General features: G+C 38.2%; 1 protein-coding gene across 1 annotated transcript; it reads left to right on the forward strand.

Moving 5' to 3' along the window:
* The first annotated feature begins 3,359 nt into the window (after positions 1–3,359).
* On the forward strand, positions 3,360–17,376 carry LOC103713432 (profilin-1). Its single transcript, XM_008800361.4, has 3 exons — positions 3,360–3,603; positions 5,798–5,935; positions 16,964–17,376. Exons 1-3 carry the CDS (start codon positions 3,481–3,483, stop codon positions 17,096–17,098), a joined length of 396 nt encoding a protein of 131 aa, XP_008798583.1. The 5' UTR covers positions 3,360–3,480; the 3' UTR covers positions 17,099–17,376.
* The last annotated feature ends 379 nt before the right edge of the window (positions 17,377–17,755 follow it).

Genomic DNA, 17,755 nt, shown 5'->3' on the forward strand with positions numbered 1-17,755 from the left:
GGGGGCATTTGGTATGAGACGAACATCCCAAGATTAAAAATAATATCGATGGAGATGATGAGATCACCTCGTTTGATTATACTATGATGATCACACATGGCAGTGATTCCAAATAATCGCCCGACCTAGTGATAAAATATTTGTCGTTGAGGTTGGATATCTAAGGTCACCTAAGGCAAAGATCTTAAGTTTAAATTTATGGATAAGAATCTCCTAATCCAGTAAAAAATCGGTATACTAATATACCATTAATAAATTATATCAATATTATAAATATTATATTATATAGATATTACATATTGTATTTATGATATATAGTATATTATTAATTATATCATCGTCATATTATTGTTCAATGATAATTTTAAATTATAGTAAAAATATATTATTATATTTTATATTTATATAATGAAATTATTTAATATATTACTTCTATTTGCCTTATTTTTCTAATCCAACAAAAATATTAGTATTAAAAGATAATGTATTATAAGTATAAATAAAAATCTTAAATCTATAATAACAATCAACATATCGTTAGAGAATTAATAATTTATATATTAATAAATATATTAATAATAGTTTTGGTATAATATGATCGGTTATTCTGGATTCTCATACGGTACCAAATGGGTTATTCATGAATATCCAAAAATCTTTCATTGGAATATAGCATACCAATTATGATGATCTTAATTCAATGGGAATCAAATTATTTTGAGATAAGGATCATCAGTGATTTAAGATTATATTGGGAATCCTATTTGGATCACCAAATATCATCTTAAGAGACAAAAGAAGTGTTAAGAAAAAAAAAGAAAGAGAAATAATGAAAAACTAGTATCAAACGTGCATTCAAGCGGCAGAACATTGCGGTCCGCGTGCAGGCCCCCAGCCCAGCTCACCTGAAAGAGAGGAGAGCCCATCTTTCTGGACGCCAAGAACATTTTTTCAATAGAGTAAAATTTTAGGGAGCCACCCCTTTATATCTAAATTCAAAAGTTTAAGAAAAAACTCATGATATTTTTTTTTTTTTGCTTTGACGGGTCCTTCATACAATGCGTGTATGAATACACCCAAGAAAATCAAAAAATATAAGCTCATGGAGTGCCAGTAGCAGCTCCCCCTCTCCTGACCACAGGGCGTATCATGAGTGGTGGGCCGCATAAGCAGTCACCCAGTCAGCTGCCCCGTTGGCCTCTCTGAATACATGCTTGGCCTTGAAGGCCACACCATCCCTCACTATCATCCCCATATCTCGGATCAGGAGGTGGTCTGTGCTCTCACCACTTAGACCCCTCTAAATCCACCCAATGACCGTAGCCGAATCGCCCTCCAGGATGATCGAGTCGGCCCGCAGCACCTGCTGCGCATGGCGAAAACCTGCCCAGGCAGCTCCCAACTCCGCCCCCGGAACTGATGTGTCGAACAACTGGCAACCGTCCGCTGCCACTACCCTAGAGTGAGGGTCCCGTATAATAAAGCCTGCCCCGCCTCGCGTACCTTCATCTAGCACCGACCCGTTAAAGTTGACCTTAAGGAAACTCGGGGGTGGGGGCTCCTAGGTGAAAAACACCGTCCGAGGAGCTGCCTAAGCAGAAAAGAAATCCCAGGTGTTTTGAGCTATCAAGGGTGTATCTGCAAGGGTGGTGGGTCTGGACTCCATCGCGAGTGCTCGAACGGACTTCGCAACAAACCTCGGCGACGTCTTGCGCTCGCCGAAAGTGCGAGCATTCCTTGCCAGCCGGATCTGATGGGCTGTGCAAGTCGCTCTGATGGCCTCCTGATATGTCCAAGGACTAGCCAACCACCATTGTATCATCTGTAGGAAGAGTCACCTCTCACGCCATGCCTCCTCCGGGATCCCTGTCCACCGCCATGTCGACCTCGCCCATATGCACTGGAATAGCACATGGTCCACTGACTCCTCTGCACCGCAAGCCCCGCACTCCTTAGGAATCGCCAAACCACGCCTGCTCAGCACTGCTCTCGTTGGTAGGTAGTCCCATGTCACCTTCCATAAAAAGAGTGCTGCCCTCGGGTGGAGCCCAGACCTTCAGATCCAAGTGCAATCCGGCCCCCGCTCATGCTCCCGCTGGATAACCCAGGATAGGTCTCCCAGTCTGACACTGGCTCTGCATGATGTGTCCCAAACCCTGACGTCTGGCCCCTCACATCCTAGTACTAGAAGTGACCGGATCCTCTCAGCAAGGTGTATCCCGAAAAACTGTCGTAGCCTGGCCTCATCCCACTCTGCCCTCCCTGGTGCTAGGAGGTCGCGCACCCAGAGCCCCTCTGCTACCTCAGTATCCACCATGGTCGGCCAGCACCTCAAAGAAATGATATCCACCCACGGATCACCTATCACATCGATACTCCGTCCATCGCCAATCAGCCACCTGGTGTTTGCCGACACAGTCGGCAAGTATCTCCCAATCTCGCGCCACATGATGGAGATTCGGCGGCCACTCCATGCCACCTCTGAACCCCCTCGACCATATATGGCTGCTATCACCCGACTCCAGAGCCCGTGTAGCTCCAACAAGAAGAGAGCTGTGTGCCGAGCAATAAAAGCCTCACGCCTCTTCAGGAGGGACTTCACTCCCAGACCGCCCTCGCTGATGGGAAGACAGACCTGCTTCCAGGCCACCAGATGAACCCCATGGCCGCTACCGTAAGACCCCCACAAGAAGCTCCGGAGAAGACACTCAATCCTTAATAGAGTCATCTTTGGTACCATAGTATTGGCTATGAGATATACCGGCATGGACCCTAACACCGATCTGACCAATGTCAGTCTCCCTATCATGGATAGAGATGACGCCCTCCATCCCTCCAGCTTGCTCTCGATCTACTGTACCAACCCCGAGCACTCTGCCACCCGTAGTCTTCGGCCTGTGATAGGCACTCCCAGGTAGATCAGTATCCTCTCCTGCTCTGGTATCTGCAGAATCTTCTGGATCTCCTATCTGACTCTGCTCTTCGTGCTACGGCTGAACTGAATGGCTGACTTCAGGAAGTTCACTCTCTGTCCGGACGCCGCACAGTAACCCGCCAGTACCCTGCGAAGGACTCGTGCATTAGAAACCCGTGCCTTGGTCAGGAGAAGACAATCGTTAGCATAGAGCATGTGAGAAATAGGTCCAACCCTCAGTGCTGGAATATAGGCCTCCAGCTTCCTGCTGGCGCACAGCCGCACACACTCTGCAAGGCACGAGACAAGATATATGGAAAAAAAACCCATGATATTTATTCCCAATTTCAGTGCTTGAGTACAACACGCAAATATTTCTTTTCTTTTTTTTTATTTTTTATTTCCTGACCTCTGGGGCTATAAAAGCGCCCACCGACGTCAGGAACTCAGAGCCCCATCCATCCATCCATCTCACGCGAACCCCCGCCGAGAGATCGCAAAAGGAGAAGCAAGAGAGCGAGCCGCAAGAAGAGAAGAAGAGTACGACTAGGAAGGGGGAGGAGGAGATGTCGTGGCAAACGTACGTCGACGATCATCTGATGTGCGAGATGGACGGCCAGCACCTCACGGCCGCCGCCATCGTCGGCCACGACGGCAGCGTCTGGGCCCAGAGCGCAAACTTCCCCCAGGTATCTCCATCTCGATTCCAACCAGTTCTTTCTTATATGGGATTTGATTCCATTCGCTACCCACCCTTCCCTAATCTCCCTTTCTTGAGTGGTTTGAATTACTTTCCTTTTTTCCTGTTCTTGAGTGGTTTGAATTACTTTTCCTGTTTCTTGATCTGATACGCTGATTTCGTTGGTGTTGTTTTTACCTTGATTGATTTTGGTGAGGAAGGGAAAGATGGTTCTCGATCTCAGTCGGTGGAATTTGACGCACCGTTTGAGATCAATATTTCCTTTTTGATTTATTATTTTTCTGGATCCATCTAAGGGTTAGTTATAGCATCTGGTCGAGTTTCGTGGAATACTTCTGTGCTGTTGATATTTGACTCGAATGGATGGACAGCTTTCAAGGCATTATCTATGGTTGTTTTTCTTGAACAGCTGCTTATTTTTCTTGTGAGATGTATTGTAGCAGGGTGCATATTTGAATAATCAATCTCATATATTGGCATTTTTGGTGTTTGTTGTTGTTTTTGTTGTTTGTTTTTAAACCTCTCATCAACTATCATAACCATCGGGTACTTTGATGCCACAATCTTGGCTTCAAGATTGTGTGACAGATATTGTAGGAGCTTCTTCGGCGGTGGTGTGATTATAATAGTTTTCGTATTTCCGTGCTTTTCCTGACACTTGATTTTGATAAGAAACTTTATTATTAATTTCTGCTAGTGAATCTTACTTTGATTGCCTCACTCTGAGATTGGAACACTGAAGATGGTTGTACATAAATTGGTAATATATCTGTCTGTTAACTATGCACATAAATGATTACTCTGAGTTATCTTACAGGCTTTGGCATGGATGTATTCATAGCATTCAATTCATGCTTTTAGAAGTCTATTTGTGTTAGCAGGAGCTTTTTTGTTTTGCTCCCGAATGCTGCTATCGAGGGTCTGTAACAAGGATGTTTAATTATATGTTACGAATCGTAAAAAAATATGTTGCTGCTGCATTGTAGATGTTCTTATTTCATATTTTCTTAGATATATTTTATATAGGTTGTTTGTTGAGTTCACTAGTTGGCATGTGTGTATAATTTATTTTCCTTGTGCATTTGTTGTCATCAGCTGGGGGATTTTGAACATCCCGTCAGATAGTTTCTTTGTTGGGTAAATGCATCACATGGAATAACAGAGAAAATGAAATCATCCAGATCATTAAACAGTGGAGGGCAAACACACTTATAAGCCTCAGATATTCATCTTCACTGGTGTTCAGCATGTGCTATAATAATCTTGGGATTTGAGACTAGTCAAAAAGAAAAAACCGTTGGGACTCGAGAGATTGTGATTAGATAGACCTGGATTCCAGGTACTTCCGCATTCTAGAACAGGGCTTTAGAGGATTGCTGAACTATTTGAAACTAAAAAAAAAATTCTCTTTTTTAGGTTGTATTGGAATTCAAACATAAAAAGGCTAGCTACATAGAGATATTTAGGTCACAAAGAAAATCTGGTCATAAAACCTCCTCTTATTATAGTAATACGGATGAAATTAGTGTTGTGTATGAAGACCTCAATGTGTACATGCATTCATGCATGCACTTGTGTTTTCCTTTTTTTTTGTTGAGTGGGGTGGAGGGTCTTTAAGGGCTTTCATGTTCTATCATGCTTTTATTCCCCATTCAATTTAATTTTCATGCAATACAGTGATTATTTAATTAACTTATGATGCAATCTATGTGTTAATTAACAAGGAAAAAGAAGACATTCACAACAAGCACCTTTTATTTGGAGTGCAACTTCAACTCTATAAGGATTGCATTTTTTTTCAGAAAGTAATTTAACCTCTTTTTTTTTTCAGACCATGTTGATTAACAATTTAAATTTTGACTTCATCTATTTCAATTGGTTTGTACATATAATCAACCTGTATAAGGTGAGGTTTATAACATTTGGTTAAAAGCTGGTTAACAAAAGACCTAATTTAAAAAGAGTTCATATTATAAAACAGCTTATGTAGTTTTATGAGAAATAGGACCTGACCTCTTATCTTACAAAATTATTACTCAAAAAATCAAGTTTACAACCAATAAGATGATATGAATGAGATGATATGCTCATGTTCACGTGCAAATTTTAGCTTTTGGGGTTATATTATATGTATAGCGGTCTTTCTTGTTTCTTACGAGTTCTATTATTTCTTGATGATGCAGTTCAAGCCTGAGGAGATCACTGCCATTATGAATGATTTTAATGAGCCTGGATCCCTTGCACCAACTGGTTTATTTCTTGGTGGCACAAAGTACATGGTGATCCAGGGCGAGCCAGGATCTGTTATTCGAGGGAAGAAGGTTAGGACACCATCTGCTATCTATCATCTAAATACATTTGCATTATGTCCAATGATTCTCATAAGAAATGATAGTTGTCTGGATCTTTTTAAGCCATTTAAAGTGGTAACACTTGAAGGTATATGATATACATAGACCTTCACATGTAGTGCTATTCTGGCCATTTTTTAGTGCAATTTATCTTAGTTTAGTCTTAATTGCATTTTAGAAATCATTTTTTAAGAATAAACCAATCCTTTTTTAGTTATGTAGGAAAATTCAGATACCTAATACTTGAAATGTTGATGATGATTTAGCATCGCTAGTTAATGCTTGAAATGTTGATGATGATTTAGCATCACTAGTTAATTTGTTTTTGCGAGGCATAATTTTTATGGTTTTTTACTTGTTGATTTACTAAAAAATAATAAACTCGTGGTTTTAAAACATGTGAACAATATCAAGCTATTATGTATCCAGAAGAACTATTAATAGATTTATGCTCGGAACCCATAATTCGGAGAACAAAATTTGGGATTGAAACCTATGCTAGCTAGCTAGTGATGCACATCTAGTAAGAAGAATTTTCACCTTACATTCTTGTCCTCATTATAGTGATAATGAAACAATGGAGATAAAAAAAAGTGTGGCCCAATGCATGAGGCTCCCGCCGTTGCAGGGCTTGAGGAGTTATATGTATGTAGCCTTACCCCCATGTGGAGAGGTTGTTTTCATCTTTTGAACCCGTAACCTCTAGGTGTCAATTGAGATGTCAATGAAAATACCATATAGAAAAGGCCATTGCCCAATTATGTCCTGACAATCCGAGGTCCTGGGGGTCAGACTGTGCACTGACCTAACCTTTGGCATTTTTTTCACCAAAGTGGCCACCTCAGGACTTGAACATGCTTGAAAGTCTAAGCCTTACACCAAGCAATGACACCTAATGGAAATACCATATGCAGGTATAAATTTGATAACGCTATGGAGGATTAGAAAATATGAAGTCTAGGAAAGTCTGAATTCATACTAATAGATTAAAAGCTGTATTACTAAAAGAATACTCTGCCTCCTTATTAGCCAGTAATTTGTTACAATCAGTTACTATATAATCTTGTTGTGAGCAGAACACAGTTAAGCATTAAATAAGATATTTCTATTAGCATCTATTTTTGAGTAGTAATTAGTCATCTAAATTTTATGCATGAAGAAGATCAAGAACAAAACGAGTGTCTAGAAGTGTTTCAACTTGGAACTTATGGTTAAAGGCTTCATGTAGGAAGTAGATATATGTCATCACAATGTGGTTAGGAAATTGAGCAGGCAAAGATATACAATCATCAAGAATACAGACAGTAGCAGTCCTACAATGTGAAACACTAAAACCTAGGAGTCAAGCAGACTCATTTTACATTGGGGAGTTGATGTGCTGGAGGTAGAATTGATTGGAAGGGCGGTTCTGAGGTACACATGGCATGAAGAACCTTTTGGGTTGTTATATGCAATTCAGTCTTTCAGAATACTGATAAAAGATTTGATTCTTATCTGACATCAGATTTTAATATTATCAGTTATCAACTTGAAAATCATGAAGATTTTAAAGGATATAAAACAAAAACATGATAGACTTCTATAATTTAATCATACCGGTCAAAGTTCAAGACCAGTTTGTTCTATTCTTGATTCTTTTTTTGTACATATTTCCTAAAATAAAAATTTAAATTACAACTTTTCCTACAATAAAATTTAAAGTGCATACTTTCAGTGATGTGGAGCCCATGAAAGAAAAGAAAAATAAAAGAAAAAAAATAAGCAAAGCAAGGTTTTGACAACCATATGGTGGTTGTCACTTAATGAGTGCCGAACAAAATTGTCAAAGTTTCTCTTAGAAAAAATTGTACCATGTTCTCGTAAAATATTGATTCCTCTTTTTGCAATCCTAAGTGAGCTGGAACTACCTACAGATTGCTGATGTTTCTGTGAACATTAACCAGTAAACATTTGCATAAATCTAGCTTGTGAACTACCTTACTAACTCACGGATATGTTGATCTCATGTCGCAGGCAGGAAAAAAAAAAATCTTATCGAAGAAAGGAAAAAGGTCTTTAGCACCCATTTGTGCATCTTTATTTCATGAACAATGATATGTGTGACATCGACTCTTTATTCCAGAAATAACCTTTCTTTCTATGCTATCTTAGCTGTCAATAGGTGTTTCGGATTCAATCTAGAACTCTTATCTCCATCTTGGATCTCTAAATGGATGCATGTGAATTGTCGAATACCTAGATTATTGATTTTAAATCTTATTTCAGTTGTTTAGGCCTTTAATTTAAAGTTTTAGTGCTCTTTTATTTGTAAAGTGATTATGAGATGATCTAATTATTTTGAGGGTTTAAATTAGTCAAACAGTGTGGTAACTTAAGTTGCCAGATCATGAACTTATTTAGTTCTGTGTTGTAAGACAGGGCTGGCCTATAGAGAAAAAGATGGAAACAGTGAGGAAGGCATGCCCCCCTTTCTCTATGTTTGGTGTCTGAACACCACCCTCTTCCCCCCGTCCGTCCTTTCTTTGCCTAGAATTCTCCTGGCTGACCACCTCTTGGTGTACTTTTGGGATTGTGTCTGGGTTTCACCATTTTTGGGCCTCTAGTATTCAAAGTGTCAAACCCCTCAAAAAAAAAAGGAATCATCCATAAGTTCAATCTTTTTCCAGTGCTCTCCCATTTAATTTATTTTCCCTGTTTCTCAAGGTAGTCTTGCTATCATTTATCACAACAAACAGATTCAGTTCAAATCATAACTTTAAGTCAGCCAGGAAAAAGAAATATACCCCATCAACTAAGAGGCTGCATCATCTATTCTACTATTAAATTGAGATTCCTCTCATGAATGGTTCCATCTTTATTTCCAAAAATACCCTCCATGCATCTTAAGCTCTGATCTTTCCTTGAACTCCGTTTGCAAAGGTTTAAAGAAGAGACGATGTGGAAATTGAATACCTTCACCCACACTCATGGCATGTGGCAAATTTAGTAATTTATATGATGGAGAGCAATCATGCTGTGTGGTGTTGCTAGACCATTGAATCATGAAAAAAAGTCATTTTCAGCCATTGCATTTCATATTTTGAATTTGTTATTCAATGAGACATATTGGTTAGGGTCGAAAGCGGGTGGTCGGATTATATCCGACCGTATCCGTTTCTGTATTCAATTCAGATCGGATTCGAATATTATTTTTTTGGTCCGATCGGATCTGGATACAAATTCAGATAGTTAGTTCAAAAATCTCTCGGATACGGATACGGATGAGGATACACTTGATTTTTTCAGATTTGGATCCGGATCCGGATATTCGTATGACAAGTGTAAGTGAAAAAAAGAAGTTCAAGTTAAGTTAAATCAGGGAACCAATTAAGTAATTAACCAAACCTAAATTAAAAGAAATCCAGATATCGTATGACTATCATTTAAAATAGTAATCCGAATACGAATATCCGATTCGAATAAAATTTTTCGAATCACCCCGGACACCTGAAAGGCTCAAACCTCTCGTTCATCCGTTTTGTCTCTCTTTCCACTTTTGTCTTTTTCAAGTAACTAGGATTTCAAAGTCCCGTCTATTTTCTAGTTTCCACTCGATGATAGCCGTGAGATGCTTTAGAGGCATTATAGATCATGTCTGCTTCGATGACGAGCAACCTTAAGCGGTATATCTTGTATGAAATTATTAGTTTTTATTATTGATAAATGTTTGTTAAAATTATATTTTTAATTGAATTTTTTCTTTATGATCATGTCTTTATTGCTAGTTTTTATCATTGAATTTTGCTCAAATTTGATTAATATCCGAAAAAGTATCCGATTTATATCTGTATTCAAATAAGAAAATATAGATATATTTAATATCCGATTCATATCCGTATCCGTTTATAACAAATATGGATATGCTTAATATCCGATTCGTATTCGTATTCGTTTAGATGCTTAATATCTGATTTGTATTCATATCCATTTAGAATAGATATGGATATTAATCTTGATATCCATTTAATATCCGTATCTATATTCGTATTCGTTAAAAAATATGGATAGGAATATGGATATTTCAATATCCGATCCGTTTTCAGCCCTAATATTGGTGAAATTGACAAATCGTGAAAGAATGGATCATCTTCCTTCCACTACAACAAATGAGCTTGACAATGCAGATTGCTAAACATTTAAGTTATGCAAAGATTGTTCTTGGGTAAAATATTCAGATCTTTTGATAATTTTTCCTTGCCCTTGATGTTTCTCCTTGCAAATCTAAGATTCTGCTATAGATATCATCTTCATTTTTTTTGTGGTTTTGTCTAGAGTTGTATATGAATCCTGCATCTTCTTTGGTATTGAAACTACTTTGTCCAACCATTTTCCTATCATCCAACTTCTTGCTCGGTGGTTACATCTCATCAGCTTGCGACAATTGGGCTTCTAATGCAAATCGAAAGCCTAAGATTCTGGCAAGGTTCTAAAAAGCAGCTGAAGAGATTGTTGTTGAAATGTTACAATACATAATTTAGATCGTAAGATCTGGATCATTTTTTATCTCAAATAATGTGCATCTCATCCCTATATGGTTTAGATTTTCTAGATCCATACTATGGATCATTCAATCCTATGAATCATATGACCCATCCATCTTGTTCTTTTCGTATTAGATAATGGGGTAGTCAATTTTCTATCATTCATTTGACTGTATGGCTTTTAGAATTATTTGTTTATCAGTAATATGCCTTGAGCATACAAAATCAACAAGTCATTATGGTTTTTGACTTACAATTTTTTTGTTTAAGAAAAAACCTTGTAGTTCATGGAAAAGCAATGAACTTTCTTTTGCAACCATATGTTAAAATCTAACTCTTTTTTCCCTTAAGATATCCTACTTAAGGGTAATGTACCAAATAACTGTAATAGCTATGCTTTATATGGGTTTATGATGGTGAAAACTAGACTTCTTATTTTATCTTTCATTTGCTTGAGAATTGACTCTTTTTTTTTCAAATTTCACATCTCTGTTATATATATATTTTTTTAGAAGAAATCAGAAACGAATGTTACATGATTTGTCCATGCCCTGATCTCATTGACTCTTCCTATAACATTTGGCTTGACCTTGATCCTGACAACATTGGCTGTGGGGATATATAGGTGGCTAGGATGCTGTACAGCATATTGTATAGCTCATATGTGGTGCGGGTACATATTTGGGTGCAGATGCATTTGATATTTTAAAAGATAAAATTTATAAAATATATATAGAAAGTTAGAAAATTAGAACTAAATATGCAAAGTTCAGAAAAACAGAAAATGAAATTGATTATAGTTGAGATGTCCCTCCTCATCCATGCCAAAAAAGAAAGAAAAGGAAAAGATCAAGTTTCAATTATTCGGCAGCGCTTGGGCTGTTTATGTTGGCCATCTTGCTCTATGCTGGTGCTTTGAAGACTGCTACGTGGATTGGCTGTATATGGGGGACCATGTTGATCCTATAGGGTGCAGTCATCAGACTGCATGCACACATGAGGGGTCACATGGATTACATTTCAGAATTGAGCTTTCTGATCATGATTCACATTTGTTGGCATGTTGGTGTAGCTAGACATTACCAGTCCATATTTTGGCTGTAAGCATCTTGTTTCTCCGTTACAAATGTGATTTTCTCTGGATGAGATTGTATCTATAAGTGATTCAAAATGCAATATATGATTCGATTTTGAAAGAAAATAAGGCTTAAGAGATATTCAGGCATATGGAAGGTAAATTATGAGATCAAACCACAGACCAACTGAGGAAAGGATTATTTTCACTGGTTCCTGCAGAATTGTGCATAAATCCATAAACAAGTTTTTCTTCCTTTCATGTGGAGAAATCAATCTCTTTCCCTAGTTTAAGTGGGACTTCCATTTTTCTTCATTTCACATAAAGAACTCATATTGCAAGGTCTTTAATTCTGTGGGAAGGAATCAAATTTATGTTTGGGCAGCCAAATAGCTGTTTGAAATGTACATCCAACCAAACTACCAACTCGTTCTGAGATTTTAAGAAAATATGATAAGGATTTTCTTCTCTGAAAAGTGTACTTCCAATTTTCCTTCCAAGTAATTGCATTAAAGCTGTTTTTGAAATCCATAGTGAGGTTTGACTTGGACCAAATTACCTATTTAACTGCAAGTGGGCTCACTGTTCTAGTTGGCCTCAGTTCACTCTTCATCAATATCTGATCATGAATAGAGGCAAATTAGCTTCTCTACCCAACTTCAGTTTTATTCCTACAACACACTGTATTAGAACAATTCAGTGAAAGAAGACTACATAAAATGAAATCATACTTAGTTTCCTATCTAATATCAAGATCTTGATAAAATCAAATTGTATTCATTTCCCAGTTTTATTTTTAAAGCACATTGGTCTTGCTGTTCAAGCCCCATATGTCCAAGGCTATTATAATATACTAAGAGGTTTGAAAGAAGAGAAGAGAGATGAAGTGGTGACCTGAACTGATAAGGCAAGATTCTGTCAGCTTGTGCATTCAGGTAGCTTTTTCTTTATAGGCATACATCTATTAAGTGTATCTGTATTCTCATGCAATGAGAGTTAAGGAGCAGCAAGCAGAATTGTTTGCATACAAAAGGCATAAGATCAACAGCAATGTGCCATAGCAAGGGTTGAAACTTTGCTCTACACTGTGATAATAACGTAGCAAACTTAGTCATATAGACTTCAAAGAATGACCATTGAAAGCTTAAAAATAGGCAAACAATTTAAAGTGTGACAATCATTTGAGAGGGATAAGGATGATGCAAAAACTTGTCCAAAGCAAATGCAAGGTAATGATTATAAAATCGTGTTTTATTGATTTAATGGGAGGGTGAATTCTCTCTAGCCTTCTGAAATCACGGGAGAATTGTTAGTTCTGTTACAGCTCGTGGGTGGAATTACACCATTTTATTCAGAATAGAACGGTTTCCAAAACAAACTGTAGGACATAAAATTTGGTTGTAATCCAGAAATCAGCCCTCCCCTTAGGCTGAGATAGCAAGTTGTTAATAGATTAGGGTGTACTGCAGCTTCTAGATCATTGAAAAGTTGAATTTTGATGCTAAATATAATCAAAATTAAGCCAATGAGAAATGGAGCCCCTTATTTTTTGCAGTGTTTTAAGAAATTTGCAACAACCCATTCAATGGTTGATATTAGAAGTCTGGCAACTGATGCCAGTGGTGAGCAACAAGACTCCTAGAGCTAATTTGATTGAGATAGAGGGTGCTGCATGGCAACTTACAAACCACGTATAACCTCATTTTTTGCCCCAGTACTTCGTCAACCTGCATGTGCCTGTTTTTTGAGTTCTCTAGATAATAAAGCAGTTCACTATTAGGAAAAATTTTATGGCTCATATTTCCCAACTTCTTACAACTGGCCTGTTTCCACCCTGCACTTTCATTTGTTTCTGTTTATTCTCATGCCTTTAGCATTTGTATTTTATAACAAGTTTAGTTGATGTGGTGGTTTTTGGTCCGCTGCTCCATGGAGCTCTAGTTCCTGTCTATTTTTTCCCCTATTACTTCTTGGAATCTGGCTCAATATTAATACCTTAGTTTATGTCAGTATAGTGTTTTCCTTTTTGACTGGTTTAAATGCTGCTTTGACATCCATGTCTAAACTTGGTTATCAAAAATGCAGTTTAGGCAGCGGCATGTGAATCCGAAAATGTGAATGCAGCTTGCGGACAACATTAGTGATCCTATGTGGTTCTCCCATATGCCACCTACTTGCATGAACTGCTAGTTTGCTATATAAGCTCAAGCAGCAGCAAATGGGTCTTAGGCGTTGTTTGGAATTATTGTTGGGATTATTGTTGGTAGTAGAGCTTTTGGAGCTTTTAGAATCGGAAAGTAGAGTTTTTACAAAAAGCTGTTTGGTAACTATATTTCTAAATTATTATGAAACTTGAACATATGTTTGGTGATTAAAATAAAAAAATATTTTGGTATGATAAAATGACAATAAAAGATATTGTATAATATAATATAATATACTATAATATAATATTATATAAAATATAATATTATTATAATCATAATGTAATATATAATAAAATATAACAATATTATAATATATTGGATTATAGTCTAATCTAATAATAAATTATATTATATATTATTAATATAATATAATATAATATTAATTTATTATTATAATATTAAATTATATTTATAGTATAATAATATGATATGGTATAATATAAAATGTATATATATGAGATTTGTTAGTAGGTATTTTTGGTCACCAAAGCATCCATTAAAACCAAAATAGCTTTCCGACATTGGTCAAAAAATACTTTTGAGGAGAAGCTCCAAAATGGAGCTTTTTGTAAGTACACTTTTTTAGCTATTCGGCAAAGCAAAAAAAAATTAAATTTTTTTACCAAATACCATCATACCATTCAAAAATATTTTGGAGGTTAAAAAGTACTTTTTGGCTCTCCTAAAAGCTTTGCCAAAGGAAGCCTTAGTTCATATGGATTTTTGATAATGATGATGGATCATTTTTGATAAGTCGGTTCTCGAAAAGATCAGTTTTTGAATCTTTGTGAAGATTAGGAGCTTAATTATTATATGTTTAGCTTAATGTATAGGTACTTTGAGCTAAATTATAAGCCATGCAGTAGCTTAGACCTTGATTCACTACAAGAAAAACAAGATTTGGCGACACTTTTTAAGGCTTTTACCGACGCTTATAAGCGTCGGTAATTTCCCTTCCAACGCTTTTAAAAGCGTTGCTAAAGCGTCGGCTATGTCAGAGTGAAAAAAAGAATTGCCAACGCTTTATGAAAAGCATCGCTAAAGGGTGGTTCTTAGTGATGCTTTTTAGCGACGCTTTAAAGCATCGTTATAAATATTTTTTAAAAAAAATATTTAATTTTTTTTAAAAATATTGCATCCATGGTTTAGATAGGGTGCATTGCAAAACCCACATATTTTTTTTTTGAACTAAAAGGAGGCTGAAGGAAGCCAAGAACAATGTTTACAGTAGAATTTTTACAACAGAGATATCCTAAAGAGTAGTTCTGTGATTGTGATACAGCTACTTAATGGGGAAGACAACTGTAGTGGATAAAACCAAGACGGACAGCATCAACTAGAAGGGAGAAAAGGCCAAACAGCTCAGAGACGAACACTCCAGGAGACGGTGTCTTTTTCTAGAACATGGATCTGAACCACCGCATTCGTGGCAAGTGAGGAGGACAGCGGTGAGGGAGGAGGAGTTCGCCGGAGATCCGCATACTCCCAGTATAGTTGGTTAGCAAGCTGCATAAAGATTTACAGTTCGAGAAGAGAGAAGAAAAATTAAATGAAAAACTACCCATATTTCTGCAATTTGGGCAACTCCATCAACCGGGCCTTGATGCACCGGATCTCGGCATTCATCGCCACTGCCGCTGTCCTGTTTTTCTCTCCGGCTGCCATCTCCAATTTCTACACAACACGGAAAAGAAAAAAATGCGCCACTAAGGGAACATCAGGAAAAAGAAGCCCAAGAAGGGAGAAAGAGGAGGACCTTGAGGGCGTCGTCGATGTCGGACTCGACGACGGCGAAGAGGCGGGCGAAGGCATCATCGCTGGAGACATTCTCTGCGCGCTGCTTCTCGACGCCACAAAGAGAAGTGGGGAAAAGAGGAGGGGGGCCGAGGATGAGCCAAGGACGAGGCCGCCGCCTACGGTGATGGAGAGGGAGGAAGAGTAATAGAGGCAAAGGAGGTTGGAAATGGGGAGGGAAGAGGGGGATTTGAGGACGACTTGGTCGGAAAAGGAGATGGCTTCTTGAATCTGGAGGGGGTTAGGGATTTGTTGGGGGTGAAAGAGGGGGTGCGGCGGCTGGAGGGGTTATCGCTTTTGAAAGCGAGCGACAGAGAGAGGAAGAGGGATTTGTTGGATTTGGGTAGGGAGGAGGAGGAGGGGTTAGGGATTGCCCGCCGGGGGGAGGCGGGGGGTGGGGGGCGCGGGTTGAGGGGTGGTTGTAGGGGCTAGGGATGGGGGGTGGGGGGCGGCTGCAGGGTTTAGGGTTTAGAGGGATTAGAATTTATCTTTGTGGTGGTGCCGGGCGGGGGGGGGGGGGGGGGGGGGGAATGGCCCTCGACGACGCTTCGCTTTGAAGCATCATCTACTCGTCGTATCCGGCGACACTTCTTCAAAGCGTCTGCACATTTTTACCCCTGAGCCAAAATTGCCGACGCTTATACTAAGCGTCGGCAGTAAAAAGTCGGGGTAAGCCCTTTTTCCTGTAGTGATTGTTCATTATTTGATATTGGGTAGATTTGAAGAAGCGTCGGCACATTTTCGCCCCTGAGCCAAAATTGCCGAAGCGTCGACAGTAAAAAGTCGGGATAAGTCCTTTTTCCTGTAGTAATTGTTCATTATTTGATATTGGGTAGATTTGTTTGTTGTATGAGTACTTGATTGTTCATAATCTTTTTTTGCATTTAATGTGTTATAGTATACTAAATAATTTATCAAATGACTGCAACATTCTAATTAATTTTCATTTTTTAATGAGTTTTTTACTTATTTAGCATTTATTTTTATTCATTTTTCTTTTCTTATAAATGCTATTTAATTTTTAGAAATTTCTATGGTACCAACTGCATATATTCCTGCATACCGCATGTGTTCTGTATACCATACTGGTCCCTGAATATTGTGCCTGCATTTTAATACTTTGCCTAATTAATTTTAGTCATCTCATCTTGCTTTTTACCTGGTTACAAATTATTAAGCTTCTCCAATACCTGATGGGTGTAGCCACCTTACAATCAAATTAACATCACCATTGCCCACACACCTTTCCAACGGTCCAGCGCTTTTTCATTTGAAAAAAATTAATCATGGTTTCTAAGAAAACAATAAACCTTTTTCAGGGCTCTGGTGGTGTCACCGACAATAAACCTTTCCAACGGTCGCTGACTTTTCTCCTGTTTTTCTTTAAAAAAATCTTTTTCAGGGTTCTGGTGGTGTCACTGTCAAGAAAACCAATCTGGCCTTGATCATTGGTATATATGATGAGCCAATGACTCCTGGTCAGTGCAACATGGTTGTTGAGAGGCTTGGTGATTATCTTGTCGATCAGGGTTTCTGAATTTGGTCGATTGGGACTTTATTTTGTTTGATCTGAATGTTTGACATGGGCTTGCATCAACTTGGCATTGGCATGAGTGCGGTGAATAATCTATTTGTATCCTGTGGGATATTTGTGAGAGAATCTGGTTCAGTTAGATTGTACCTATCTTAAACTTTGATGCCTATATTTTTTATTTCACTAGGGTTACTGAATGGTGATATCCATAAGCAAATTTTCAAGGTACTAAGATTGTAGATTAACCATGTATGCTGTTTACATTTTGTTTCCATACTCTATATTCTTATCTCGGCTTCCAGGGAGGCTTCGCTTGAAAACTGAGTTCTACTTATTATTTGCTTAAACTAGGGTGCTTGCCTGATGGCATGGACTGCTGTAGCTTTGTTATAATTTACTACAAAATATGCTTATTCCGCCATTATAGAATGCTGATGTCGAGGGCTTTGTGCTGTCACTACATGCACCCACCTTCTGAACGGAGAAACATCTTTCATATGGGTCCAAAAACAAGGTGCAAGCAAATGGCTAGGGTCCTGGCATGTCATACTGGTCTATACTGACATGTTAGCATCGAACCTAACCTTATACTAGTACGGGGGATCCACTATCGAGATTGTCTTGGTTGAGGTTGTGTTTATGAAAACCACTCTCCATGTC

Source organism: Phoenix dactylifera, chromosome 8, assembly GCF_009389715.1.
Source record: "Phoenix dactylifera cultivar Barhee BC4 chromosome 8, palm_55x_up_171113_PBpolish2nd_filt_p, whole genome shotgun sequence".
Taxonomy (NCBI): Eukaryota; Viridiplantae; Streptophyta; class Magnoliopsida; order Arecales; family Arecaceae; genus Phoenix; species Phoenix dactylifera.